The sequence below is a fragment of the Callithrix jacchus genome, chromosome 16, assembly GCF_049354715.1.
Source record: "Callithrix jacchus isolate 240 chromosome 16, calJac240_pri, whole genome shotgun sequence".
Lineage (NCBI taxonomy): Eukaryota > Metazoa > Chordata > Mammalia > Primates > Cebidae > Callithrix > Callithrix jacchus.
The window spans coordinates 73,612,701-73,627,279 of record NC_133517.1 but is presented as its reverse complement, the minus strand read 5'-3'; the positions used below and the strand labels follow the sequence as shown (position 1 = coordinate 73,627,279).

General features: G+C 37.5%; 1 protein-coding gene across 2 annotated transcripts in view; it reads left to right on the top strand.

Moving 5' to 3' along the window:
* Positions 1 to 307: 307 nt before the first annotated feature.
* The window catches only part of FAM91A1 (family with sequence similarity 91 member A1), a 48,767-nt gene continuing 34,495 nt past the window's right edge, over positions 308 to 14,579 (top strand). For both annotated transcript variants that reach the window (XM_078353230.1, XM_054246766.2), the window contains exons 1-8: positions 308 to 621; positions 5,497 to 5,581; positions 6,578 to 6,729; positions 8,373 to 8,430; positions 9,136 to 9,203; positions 9,762 to 9,875; positions 11,081 to 11,171; positions 11,566 to 11,628. In XM_078353230.1, coding sequence (XP_078209356.1) covers positions 550 to 621; positions 5,497 to 5,581; positions 6,578 to 6,729; positions 8,373 to 8,430; positions 9,136 to 9,203; positions 9,762 to 9,875; positions 11,081 to 11,171; positions 11,566 to 11,628 — 703 coding nt within the window. In that variant the 5' untranslated portion in view covers positions 308 to 549. The remainder of the gene's footprint in view (positions 622 to 5,496; positions 5,582 to 6,577; positions 6,730 to 8,372; positions 8,431 to 9,135; positions 9,204 to 9,761; positions 9,876 to 11,080; positions 11,172 to 11,565; positions 11,629 to 14,579) is intronic.

The following is a 14,579-nucleotide window of genomic DNA, read 5'->3' as shown; positions in this document are numbered from 1 at the left end:
TCGCTTTTCTCCGACAACCGACTCCAGTGCCTGTAACAGGGACCACCCGGCTTCACATTTTAAGGAAACTGGGTCGTCAGCAACGGCAACACAACCCCAAGTGACAATCTCTGTTCATCCAGAGACGGAAACAGTGAGACGAAGTGCGCGGGCGAGGGGCGCTCAACCCGGTACTTCAGGGCACCTCATCGTGGCCCCGCCCCGCAGCTAGTAGAGGGCGTGGCCAGAGGCCAGTCCGCGCCCCGCCCCTCCGACCGCTCGCCAGCGGGCGGAAGTGACGTAAGCAAAGAGCCATTTCCGGCGGGCCGAAACTAGGAAGAAACTTGGAGCTGTTAAGGCGACCCAGCCTCCCATCGCTGCTACCTGTGTTCGGTTGGTCCTGGCCGCGCTGAGCTGTCGGGAGCCCAGGCCATGGGGCAGCTCGGGCCTTCGGCAGTGTGAGACGCGGAGCCTCCCGCGGGGCTTCCCTGACAGGCCGCGGGCGGGCAAGCGGGAGGCGTAGTGTGGGTCGCGGTCGCGGCCCCTGCCGCCGGCCCTAGACACGGCATCATGAACATAGACGTGGAGTTCCACATCCGGCAGAACTACCCCTGGAGCAAGTTGCCGGCCAACGTGAGACAGGTATGGCCGGAACCTGGGGGCCGGAACCTATGGGACCGGGCCCCTGACGGGTTCGGCCCGCCCCGCGGTCACCTGCTTGCTTCGCCCGCGGGGCCCGAACGGGCTGCTCCCGGCTGACTCCCTTCTTTTATCCCTCCGTGGTTTTAGGGACAGACCCTCAACTCAGGGCGGGGGGGGGGACGGCAGTGGGACCACAGGGTCAGGACGGGGCCGTTGCTAAATGGCCGCGCTTTTGCCCGCAGCCTCCCTTCAGCCAGGCACCTGCGATAGAGATTTTAAGCACGGTCCTTGACCTCCAGAACCTCAGGATGGTGGGAAAGGGATGAGAAACAGACGAATACGATACAGAATGATAGCAGCTCATACACACCTCCACTGTAGTATATGCGAGCGCACAGGGATGGATGGAAGGATGTGTAGAGGAGGCACTTAAATTGGGCCTTGGAGGACGAATAAGAGTTAAGAGGGAATAAAGATCTTTCCAAGGGGAAGGAAAGTCATTTTACAAAGCTTAGATCAGTGAAAGGACGTATCTCATGAGTAGCGAGTGACTGAATATCACCAGTTTGGACTGATATGTTTGGAGTTGAAATTTTTTGAGTGTGTGGGGCTGGTAGCAGATGAGGCAGGAAAAGTGGTCAAGGCCAGATGTTGAAGGAGCTTATGTGCTTTGTTTTGTTGGACTTTATCCTCTAGAGAAGATGAGTTTATCAGATGTTTCAACAAGCGTGACATGAGGTTTTTGAAAGTTAATGCTCGATTTTTTGAGTGTGTTTTACTCAGTTGTTTAAGAGATGTTTATTGAGCACTCACTAGGTGCTGTGCGTTGTTTTAGATGCAGGTAATTTCGCAGCAGTCAGCAAGACAAAGATTGCCCCCCGCATTTTACTGAAGAAAGTTAGACAGTAAACAAATAAAGTGATAAATACATAACAGCAGATGATTTTAAGTCCTATGAAAGTAGTGATAAAGGCTACAGATAAGGCACTGCTGCTCTGGTCATAGATTGACGTTCACTTCCTCCCGTTATACGTGGTCGAGGGTGAAATTTGGTTTTCTGTTGGCACTTGGCGGTGGTCTTTTTGGGAATTTGGAATGGTGGTTTACTTTGCTCCCTTCCTCCCTTGGGGTCTTAGCGCCAGGAAGTGAATATTAAGGTTCTGGTCATGCATCATGTGGCCAAGAAAATGCTTTCACTTTAATATAGCAAACCCAAGGAAGTGAAAAGAATTTAAAGGATTTGAATTCTTGGATGTCAGTGGCTGCCCGTGTGACATTTATCTTAAACTGAGAGAACAAAGCTTTAAACCTAAGGGAATAAATTTCTTTTGTTAATCTTGAAAAAAGGCTTTGAAGGACACTTTTGTACTTTAGGATTTTGTGGCAAATCCAAAGACACAGGAAGAAACAATTCTTCTTTTCTCTGTTTCTATTTTTTCTCTACTCTATTCATCGGAATAAATGTAGCATACTGGAAGAAAGATGAGTGATGAGATTATATACAACATAAATAATTGTCTTTAATTAGTATTGGCAAAAGAGTTTCTAAAACATAGCCATGACTGTTTGAAAATCATCACAGAACAGTTAAAATTAGGTCTAAATGTGAAATTAAGTATGTTTTTGTTTTTAAGATCACTTGAAACTGGCTATTTTAGCTTAGGACAAGGTTGGCCATTTGTATATGTTGCAAAACCCATCCGTACATGTTTACTTCAGGGACCTTCTCTAGCCTAATCACTGTTTCCCTAGGCCGAGCTCCATCTGAGATTACTACCTCAGCGTTCTGTCTGGTCTCTTGCTCTCAGAATAGGACTTTCTCCTGCATTCTTCATACTACTCTAGGGGTGAGGCTTCTGAAATGCAAACCCAGCCTTATTACTGCCTGTCTCCTTTACATTGCTTGTATTTAATAGCTTCTTTTTGAATCGCACTCTGATACTCACTGCTCGTGGGAGGTTTCCCTGACCTCCTAAATCTGTGGTGGTTGCCCCTAGTCTGTCTTACCATTGCGTTGTATTCCTCGCCTGTCATAGAGCTTACCCCACTATGGTGCATTTTCTGGTTACAGTACTGGCTTTGCTTTTGTACCTTGAGTACCTCTCACATACTTAGCTTTTAGTAAATATTTATGGCTGAGCACCTAAAGCTCAGTCAGTTTAAATGTGGGGAATATTCCTTGTATGGAAATAATTTGTCTTTTGGCACTATAGATTTTTAGATACTTTGGTGTTGTTTCCAGTAAGTTACGATGGGTTTCCTCGGAAATGACTCACATTTTCCAGTTCTGAAAGCTGGGGGTAGGTGATTTAGATTTTTTTAAAATGTATTTTAAGCTAAGTCATTTTTATGTGGATAAGAGGACATTTTAAAAAATGTGATATGGGTTATGATAGACTTTTAAAAAATACATTAAAAATTGGGAATGGGGTCATTATTCAGGATTTTTCTGTAGTTTACCAATATCTTATAGTTTTTATTCAAAATAATTAATAGTCCTTTTATCTTAAGGGGCATCTTATGATGAGGTTCTGTATCATCTAAGAAGGATCAATTTTAAAATGTGTTTTTTGGCAGGGCACAGGGGTGTACTTGGGGATGTATATGCCAGGATTGGAGTCTGTAGGACCAAAAGTTTCAGAAAATCTTTGTGCTTTTAGCATAATCTGTGATGGGTGCTTTATACCTAGTGTCTTATTCTTATGTCATTGTTTCATCTGATGTAGTTCCTTTTATATTTAACCCAACTTCATTTGTCAGACCTGGTCAGTATTTCTGCAGGGCTAGAGTTGTCTCCAGATAAAATGACTTTTCTTTTTCTTCTTTTTAAAAAGTTAACCTTCTCTAGTGGCAACTGTGTTTTAAAATGTGAATGATGGGAGAAGGTGGTATAAGAGTGGGAGGGGAGCCCAAGAATCTCAGAATAAAGCAATTTATATTACATACTTGGCTAGTGAAGAGCAAAGCCAACTTTTAATGTGGGCTATAGAAGTTTGTGTGCACTCATGTGTATTGATTACTATATTCAGGACCAGTCATTACTTGATGCTTGAGCTTACAAATTTGGTAGGTGAAGAGACTTACTTTGAAACAGAAGAGCAAAACCTCAAGTTTGGAAATTGCTAAGATATTCACAGAATTGTGTCCTTATGTGAATATGGGTGTATTTGTATTTCCTGAGGAAAAGACTTTTATTTAGTAGTAAAGACAGAGAAAATCTTTAAAAGCGTGCTAGTTTGAATTCTCTAATATTGTCTCTTCAGTGCAGTGACCCTGGTGCTGATGCTACAAAGAGGATGGTAGAGTAGTTTCTTTACAATGAGGTCTACTCTTAACCCCTTGTCATGTGAATACAGATGAAAATAATATAAGCACATACATTCTGGTAGTAGCATGAGTTCTGGCTTGGCCTGTGATAAACTAAGCTAGATGCAGGAAGAAAGCTGACCCTTGAACAACATGGGGTTAGGGGTGCCTGCACCCCTGTGCAGTTGAAAATCTATGTATAACTTTTGACTTCCCCAGAACTTAACTACTTGTATAGCCTACTGTTGACTGGAAGCCTCGTCCAAAACACAGTTGATGAATGCATATTTTGTATGTCATATATATTATTAATAGATACTATATTATAATAAAATAAGCTAGAGAAAAGAAAATGCTATTTCATCATATTTTTATAGTCCTGAAGTGGAGATGGCTCATCTTAGGGGTGCTCATCCTTGTCTTCACATCAAGTAGGCTGAGGAGGGGGAAATACGGGAAGTTTTTGGTCTTGCTGTTCAGGGTGGTAGAGGAGGAAGAAAATCCCAGTGTAAGTGGACCTATGCAGTTTGAACCCATGTTGTCAAGGGCCAACCGCACATAATTGTCCAGTTAAAATGGGGCACATCATGTTCCATGTTTCTGAAAATATGGAAAAATATTTTCAGAAGGGGTCTACCAATGGGTCTAGTTATGCTTCAGTTTACGTAGATGTGAGTTTCATCTGTCTTATTGTGAAGATTGCCTTAAGTGAAAGATGTATGGACATTTCTTTAGTTTTGGCTTACATGTGAGTAAGAAATATGACAAACTAAATCATCTGATCTTTCTGTCATTACTTTCCTAAGATGTCTAATTTCACTTTATAGTGTATTGGAAACACCATCCCTAGAAATTAGAAGGGGGGGTAGCAGTCGTATATTAAATTAAGTTTATGTTCTTATAGTGAATATAATGTTAACCATAATCAGGCAAACTTGTTCTTTACTTTCATGGACACTGCAACAAAACACTAAGTGCACAACTAGAAAGATTTTAGCTTATTGAAAATAGATCAGAATTCTAAAATTGTCTAAATGCTTTCCAGTGAAGCCAGAAGGAGATTGCATTTTTAAGAAACAATCTTGTGTACATTTCCAGAAATCTTAATCTTTAATAATTATAACCTCAGCTACAAATAATTATCAAAGAGGGATGTATATGTCTTTAGTTGCCATTCTTAAATTTAAATAAATGTAGGTACAGGAAACCATCTATCCATTCACTTAAGAGTCTGGAAGGAAATCTGTATAAGCATAAGCAGAACTTAGTTCTTTGTTAACTAAAATGAAATTATACTCTTCTACTTCTCTTTTATTTGATACTAAATACTTTGGATAATTTTAGAAAACTCTTTTGGAAAGGTAGACAGAAAATACATTGTATTTTTGCTCAGAATGCTGTAGCAGGAAAGTTATTATAATAACATTTAAGAAAATATTTTTTATTTAATTCTGGAAATTAGAGATGCCAGGGTAAAATCGGGAGTTGTGGTTTTAAAATGTTTTGGGAAAAAATAGTACTATTGTTCAGTTTGGAAGTTGTTTAAATTCTATTTGAAATTTCTTCTAGAGTCTTGGAAATTCACAGAGAGAATATGAAAAGCAGGTTGTCCTGTACAGTATCCGCAATCAGTTACGATATAGAAATAACTTGGGTAAGTAGGGGCATTTTATATTGGGGTGAAACTGACCATTGCTTTATGATATTCACAAATCTGTCTTTGCAGTACATATTTCATAGTACTGATATTATTCCATGGACAGCCTTTAAGAAACTCTCCACTGATCATTTCACCTGACAGCAATTTGTATTATTAAGTAGATTTTTCATTCTAATTCTGATAAAAATTATTTTTAGAGTACTGTTTGTAGACTCATTTTACCTAAAAATAATCTTAATTCAAATGTTCTCTTTTTGCCTGAGGTTAGAAAATATGCCATAAAGGAAAAAATATATTAGTTCTTAGTAATTTGACTTTGAGTTGTCTCCATAAAATTTTCAAATAATATGAAAAACTCTTTCTATAATAATGTGACACATTTTAAACATAGATCATTCCATGAATTCTTTTTCTTCTTTCTAAAAAAAAAAATTTGCTTGTTATTAGATTAATTTGGTTAGTCTGTTCTGCTGTTGCCCTGGTGGTGTTTCCCTCCTGTTTGTTACTCTTATTTTAAGCATAATATTTCTGATAATTGTTTTTCTGTATGAACATTTTCCATGAAAGTCAGAGGGCTTTTTACATTTAAAAACTAAAAAAACAGCAAATAATTAAAAAAAAAAAAAAAGATTTGACTTCATTGAAAATTAGCATTCAGTTTGGCTCTCTTGTAAAGTAATGTAATAAGCCTCTGTTTTGTACCTGTTTTGGGGTCATGCTGGTAGTTCTGTGCTTATTTTCTCATTTGGCAGGAATTATTCTCTACTAATCTGTCCTGTTATACATTTTACTTATATACTCTGAAGTCTGTTTCATGTCATACAATTGTTTCTTTGTTCCAACTTAGAATATTTTATTTGTTCTCTTGCAACTTACATACTTTTCTTTTAAATTACTGTTGGTTTGTGAAGTATTTCTTACTGCATTTATAGTTAATATATAACTATAAGAAACCTGAAAAAAACTAGACAATTTCCCTCTTTTGTGCAGTTAAACATGTCAAGAAAGATGAACGCAAATACTATGAGGAACTGCTGAAGTACAGCCGAGATCATCTCATGCTGTACCCTTACCATTTATCGGATATTATGGTGAAGGGCTTGAGGATAACACCATTTTCATATTATACTGGGATTATGGAGGTGAGTTTACAGTGTGGGTGAGCCATTGGGACTGGGATGGGACTCCAGTCCCATCCCAAAGTGCGTGTCAGGGACACTTTGCACATGTTGACCAGCTCTTCTGCTCTCATCTATGGTGAACACTCTTCTGAACTTACAGTGTAAAAAGGACTGTTGGTGGCGAGTTAACTGTTTGAGCCACACCGTACAAGTACTTATCCTTATTGATGTTTTTACATAGGGAAGGCATCTATTTCTATTCTGGTTGTTGAAGGTGCTCTTGACCCTTTGTGCTGTTGTAGCACTGATCTGTCATTTATGTTAGCAGAGTCTGTGTAAAATTCATTGCCTTTTAAAACAGGTTGAAAATGTGGGTGACAGAATTGAACATAAGGCTCTGAGAAAATTAATGTATTTATTCACTAACTGTCTAAAGAATAAATGATGACATAGACCCAACATTATATAATACAGGTGCCAGAAAAGAGAAATGTGTTAGTAGTCTTGGCCGTTGCCGTTAGCCTTTTTCCAAAGACAGCTTTTAGGCTTGTACTGGATAACTTTAATACTAGTTATATACTATTTTCAAGTGAGCTTTATGAAAGATTGGCAGTATTTATTTAGTGTTCATTTGCTCCTTAATTGTGTTTGAGTGCTCCTGTTTGGGGCTCATTAGTCACTTGAAGAGCAGAGAGGAACCTAGAACTGAAGGAGTTGGGAACCTGTGGTAACATGAGGTTAGCCCTGTTACGACGTGTCCCTTAATGCCCACTTCCTTTGCTTATCTCCAGGAGCCCCTCCTTCATGGGCACTTCTGCAGTCCCATGCTTCCCGTGTTCCTCTTTTGGAAGAAATACTAGAAAAAAGCAAGAGGCCTGATAGCCCAGGTAGCATAATGAAGATGGCAGCTCATCAGGAAGTAGAATAGTTAGTGCTGTCTCTCTCTTTTTCTAGTGTAGTCCACAAGTTTGGGAGCTAAAATACGTGGAGTTTTTGTTTCATTTACCAGCTTTTATTTCAGTTACATCTACATAGTTGCTGTATTCTGGTTTCTGTTCTTATATCATTGGGTATAGCTCCTGGGTTGAAAACGGGCCTTATCCCCACAGCAAGCAGTGAGTTTGTTATTGGAGAAACAGCTTGGGGTAGAAAAAGCTGGATATGAAGTTTAACTCTTCTACAGGTTGGGACTTGTAGGATCCAAGACCACTAAAGTGGTTACAATGTTTATTGGTAGTGCATGTGCTTTGGATGCATGTTGATGGAGCTGTGGCAATTCTAGATAAGATACTAGAATTTGGCTTTCTCTCATGGTGGGGATCTAGGATCAGGTATGAAATGTGGAGAGGCTGGAACCCTGAGCTCTAATAGAGCCATTACTTACATTGGTTCCACGGGGCAGAGGTTACAGGGCAGCTGTCTGGGAGTTGTAGAGAGCCTTGTAAGCAACCCATACCTGAAAATCTGCCCTTTAATTACTAGGTTGGGAACACGTGGGAAGTGCCACAGGGTGGCATGCATGCTCTAGGTTGCCAAGCTATGATCCCACTGCTTCCTGTAATAATCATTGTTATTCTTATTGGCTATAGAATTCTTATATTTATGCACATTTTTATTTAAGGACATTTTAGATTTCAAATTAAAATTTTTTTTCTTTTTAAAAGGACATTATGAACAGTGAGAAAAGTTATGATTCATTGCCCAATTTTACTGCTGCTGACTGTAAGTAATTATGCTGAAGAAGGTAGTATTTAGGTTGTATCTTTGTGCATGCATCCTGTCATCTGTTATATTGTAATGGATGTTTTTAAACTGAAATATGAAAAATGACAACAGTAAGTAACATTATTAGTGGGAATTTTATCAGATGATAGAAGACACATATGTAAAATTAAATATCTAAGAGAGAAATATTTGAGAGTGGTAAAATCAAAAAAATAGGACTAATCTATATATTTCCAGGGAATGAAGTTCTTTCTGATACTTGGGGTGTGTGGGTATTAAATGTGGGAGGAAAACTGTGCACAGTATTTTTGCAGAGTGGCATAAAGTTTTTACTGACTTAATTTACTGCTGTTTTATGATGCTTATTTTGACAAAGTGTGTATTTTGAATACACTTTGAATGTGTCATAATTCTGTTGTTTAAGAAGCTTTCACTGAGAATTACATTTTGACTTCCTAAAATTGGCAGGACTTCCGCTTTTCAAAAATGTTTTTATTTGTTAGAAGTGTCAGCTTGAATTCAACTCTTCCAAAGTTTAGCTTTCTTTTATATTTTGTTAGAAGACTTCCTTTTAATTTGATATTGATATTTGATTAGTAATTGAAAGATGAACATAAGCTAGGGTTTTTCCTCAAATCACTTGTGAGCATATTGACATTTCAAGATATATTAAATGTTTTTAAAGGAAAGACTCTTTTTCAGGTCTAAGGCTTCTTGGCATAGGAAGAAACCAGTATATTGATCTCATGAATCAGTGTAGATCATCAAAAGTAAGTTAGTAATTTCCCTTTCTGTTTCATTGTTTTGGCTTCATCACACAGTTTGATTAGTATTTTCAAGCGGTAGAAATAATGAATTGTATTTCTTTGACCAAATAAAATGTATTTGAAACAGAAACAATACCAAAATAACTCCTCCGTGTTCTCTAGGTTATAGCTTAAATATTATTTGAAGTTTTTAATGCATAAAACATTCATTTTTAAAAATTATTTTTGTTCTCTTGGTCTTTTTATTTGCTCATTCTACTTGTAGAGTTAGTAGGTGAAATAAGTGTTCACATTTTTAAATGCATTTCTCACTGTTTGAGTTTCACTTGAGTTTCTGGAATTAAATCTGGATTTAACAATTAGTGTTTTGAAATAATTTATTTTGAGACAATTTATGAATGACTGTCTTAAATTCAGTATATTATCTAGAATTGTTAAGATTTTAAAACATGAAGGTTTAAGAAGATATTTATTTAGTCTGTTAGAAACTATCTTATGATTGATGAAAGAAGAAAGTGATGATTTTAGATTGCGAATTCTCAAGTGTTTGTATCATTGCAGAAATTCTTCAGAAGGAAAACAGCCCGTGATCTTCTACCAATAAAGCCAGTGGAAATTGCCATAGAGGCATGGTGGGTGGTACAGGCTGGATATATCACAGAAGATGACATCAAGGTAGAAATCTTTAAAAGTTAAACATAGAATTTTTATTTCTTAAATTTATTTTATAATTTTTAATTATAGATTATAATTTTAAAAAAGTAACATTTTGTTTTCCTGAAGAAAATTAAATTTAAAATTTTAAATGATCTTAGTAGACTAGAATATTGGTGAGTTTCTGAGATACTCTGTAGTGGTGAGGGAGACTTGACTTGGTTCAAATCCGATTATCTGGGGGTGTTAATTAGGTAGAAGCTTCATGTAAAGTAGCATATGATGCCATAGCTGTCAACAACAATAATATTGGCTAATACATTTAAACACCGTCTGTGTGCTAGGTATGCCATGCTCTTTTGCAAGTGCTTTTTACATTGTCTTACTTCTCATAACAACCCTAGAGGTATGTATTATTTGCACCCCCATTTCACAGATGAGGAAAGTTAGTACAGAACAGTTGAGTAACAGCTCAAGTCTTAGCAGTAGTAAAGGTCCAGGATTTTTTGGCAGTTTGCCATGGAACCTTGTACTCTTAATCACTGCAAAGAACTGTTGTACTGAAGTGATAGGTGCTTTTATGGGCGATAGTGTCAAGATCAAGAGAGTTAATATTCCTAGTGGTCAGACCACATCTTGGAAGGGATGTTGATTTAGAGGAAAGGAGTGGAGTAATGAAGGGACCTGGAGACCAGGTTGTATTTATGTGCAGCTGAAGCAGTGTAAGTGAGTGTGTGGCCTTCTTTTTAGTTTGTGTTTAATTTTCTCCAGAGGACATATTAAATATGATGAGTGGAAGGCTTAGAAATTTTACTTCAGTCTAAAGTACCTCCTAGTGGAGCTCTCAAACTATATTATAATAAGCTAATGAACTTTCCTGTTACTGACAATATTCACGTGGAGTTTGACTAAACTTCTGATTAGAGAGACTCTGAATTAGTAAATGGATCTAATTCCAATTCAATGATAAGCAACAAATATACTAACCAGCAAATATTGGTACTTCCAGTAAGTTTGTTCTCTATGTTCTGTTGGTATGTTGCATATTTTGGCACCTTAATTGATGGCTATGTGTATAGTGTTTTGTTTGAATTCCAGAGTGATAAATATGTAGTTCATTGAGCTAATGACATGTAATCACTGGTTTCAACATAAATAAATTTTAGGAGACTTATGAATTAGTTAATTTGGACAGAACTTAATTAAAAATATTTTGCTTTTCTTAGATATGCACTTTGCCTGAGAAATGCGCTATTGATAAGATCATCGATTCAGGCCCTCAGCTCTCTGGATCACTAGATTACAATGTAGTACATAGTAAGTGGTTAGTAGAAATGGTCTTTTGTCAACATAAAAACTTGTTTTAAACCATCAATAATTACTAGCAATTGCTACAAATAGTGCTATTTTCTAAGGCATGTTATTTTTGAAATGTGACATTAGTCTTTTGTTTTCCAGTGTGGCTATAATTAGTCACATACACTAGAAATTTATGTAACTGAATAGTAAGAAAAATTTTGTACTTCTGAGCATATGCAGGAAACTGAGATTTAAAAACTTAATTATAATTCTTTTTCTCTCTATTTTACTTTTTCCTTCGTCACATAGCATTCATTTGTAAGAATCTTTAGAGAAAGCCAGGAATCAGTTTTTTTTAAAATTACTGTTGTATAGTGTTCCATCTAAAACAATTGTACTTTCGCTTCTTTAGGTTTGTATAACAAAGGATTTATATATCTGGATGTACCAATATCTGATGACAGTTGTATAGCAGGTAAGACTGTGCTAACATTTTTCACTATTTTTTGAATGGATATCAGGTACTAAGCACTGTGTATCATCCATTCTAGGATCTTAGATGTTAGGGTATTTCAAGAAAAACATTTTTTCTTCATTACATTTTAACACAGTACAGTGGTTTTACTTAAATTCCTTATTCTCAGTTTTGTATTTGGTGTACACACTATATTAAAATGATGGAAACCCAAGGTAAAATTCTAACAATCCCAAATCAAATCAATATTTTTATAAATTTGTGTTGCCTTTTAATCCTTGTTCAATGTGTCGTATTCAGTAATACCATACAGTTGTATGTTCTCATTTTCACTTAACATACTGGTGCATTATTTTTCATGTAACTGTGGTCTTTTTGTCTATTTCTTTTTCCCTTCCTCTTTTACCCACTTCTCCGAGTAAACCAATATTGAGAGCCTTGTTTTGTGCTACACTTTATGGATGTATCAATTTATTAAACCATTTTGTATTGCTGGTTATTTAGATTGTTTCCAGTTTTTTGCCACTATGATGCTGGTATGTTCAGTATCCCTGAACACAGAGTGGTGCTTTTCTTTCAACAGGTTAGATTTCTTACGAATTTATAGAAGCACTTATTATATTCAGGTTATATGTTACAAGTATGTCTTGTGGCATATCTTTTAGCTATTGTTCTTGTGTTTTATCATACTTAGATATTTAATATTTGTGTAATCAAATACACAGTGTCAAAAAATTTCAGAGAATGACCTTAATGTTAACAAATTAGTGGTAACAGGACTTATTGCAGAAATGCTTCCTTATATCAGTGTTGAATCTTGACAAGCTGTCATGCTCTAGTGTGTCCAGACCTTTAGGTTGGCATATGTTTGTGATTCTTTAATAGCACATTTTAAACCTTGTACATAATGTTAATTCTTTTTTTTTTTTTTGAGACAGAGTCTAGCTCTGTTGCCCAGACTGGAGTGCAGTGGCATGATTTGGCTCACTGCAACCTCTGCCTCCTGGATTTAGTCGATTCTCCTGCCTCAGCCTCCCGAGTAGCTGATATTATAGCTGCCTGCCACCGCACCTAGCTAATTTATTCTACTGACGAAACCCATAGAGATGAGGTTTCACCATTTTGGCCAGACCGGTCTTGAACTCCTGACGTCAAGTGATCTGCTGCCTTGGCCTCCCAAAGTGCTGGGATTACAGGTGTGGGCCACCATGCCTGGCTGCATCCTATTTTAAGCTTGGAAAGGCACCTTAAAAAGTATAGGAAATAGTAATTTGGGTTTGTATAGTTGATGCTATAACAAATACTAGTTTTGAAATGAGAAAGATTTTGAAAAGGAAATTATTTCTGAAGACAGAGGTGGTAGTGATTTCCTGTCACAGTTGGAAAATATGAAAGCATTACTCTAGTTGCTACTCTCATCAGATAAACTGAGTTGACTCATTTGAGATCCACCTATTAATAGGAAAATTAGTTGGCCAGGTATGGTGGATCACGCCTGTAATCCCAGCACTTTGGGAGGTGGAGGTGGTCAGATCATGAGGTCAGGAGTTCGAGACCAGCCTGGCCAACATGGTAAAACCCTGTCTCTACTAAAAATACAAAAATTAGCTGGGCATGGTAGCAGGCACCTGTAATCCCAGCTACTCCTGAGTCTGAGGCAGGAGGATCAATTGAACCCCAGAGGCGGAGGTTGCAGCATGCCGTGACCACACCATTGCACCCCAGCCTGGGCGACAGATTGAAATTCCGTCTCAAAAAAAAAAAAGATTAGTCTCTGACTAGTTAATTTCAGTCTAGTTTGACTGACAGTTTGAACACTGACTCACATTAGAGTAACTTTTTAATATGGCTAAACTAAATTCATTTGAAAAATCAGACAGAGAAGGGCCAGATGGATGGCTGCTCCATTACATTGATGTGTTCTATCATACTTCACTTAGGAACTGCTGGTTTTTGGTGGTACAAACAAACAGACCCATGGAATGATAATTGCTGAACTTACCCGTGTCACCATGTTACCTCTTTGGTTTTTCCCCAAATCAGAATAAACACATAAAAACAGTTTGACAATTTGGAAGCCATCAAATTCAGTACAAATGATACCTGAAGGTGATTTCGAAAGAGGCATTTCAGATATGTTTTGACAACAAAAGAAACAAGCACTATGGTTGGTGATACAAATACAAATGGGGGATAGAAATACTTTTTAAGGGAGTAATCATGAAAGGCTCTGTTATTAAATAAAACATTTCATTATTCATCACATTTTCTAACTACTTTGTGTATGTATCTTTTATAGCTTCCTAAATTCTGTTATGCTTGAATACCTGTAGAATATAGAAGTAGTCTAAAAATTCTTGAGAACTTTTGTTATATATATTTAAATATGTAGTTTCTTAGGAACTTATTTTCATATTTGACGTGGAATAAGCGTTCAGCTTATTTTTTTTCTCTTTGAATAACCAATAGCATTTAGACAACGCTAGCACTATTTTTTCAAAAACTCATTGCTGCTGAATGGAGGCATACTTCTGTTGTACACTGAATTCTACTCTATATTGGATCTAATTTTTTAGAAAAAGGATATGCCTTTTTCTTCTGCTAATAGTGTTTTTGTGTGTGTGTGTGTGTGTGTGTGTGTGTGTGTGTGTTTGTGTTTTTAATTCCTCTGAGACGCTGTCCTGCTTTGTCTACCAAGCTGGAGTGCAGTGGTGCAATCTCGGCTCACTGCAACCTCCACCTCCCAGGTTTAAGAGATTCTCTGGTCTCAGCCTCCCATGTAGCTGGGACTGCAGGTGCATGCCACTGCGCCCAGCTAATTTTTGTGTTTTTAGTAGAGATGGTGTTTCACCATGTTGGCCAGGCTAGTTTTGAACTCTTTGACCTTAAGTGATCCACCCACCTCGGCCTCCCAAAGCGCTGGGATTACAGGCATGAGACCTTATGCCCAG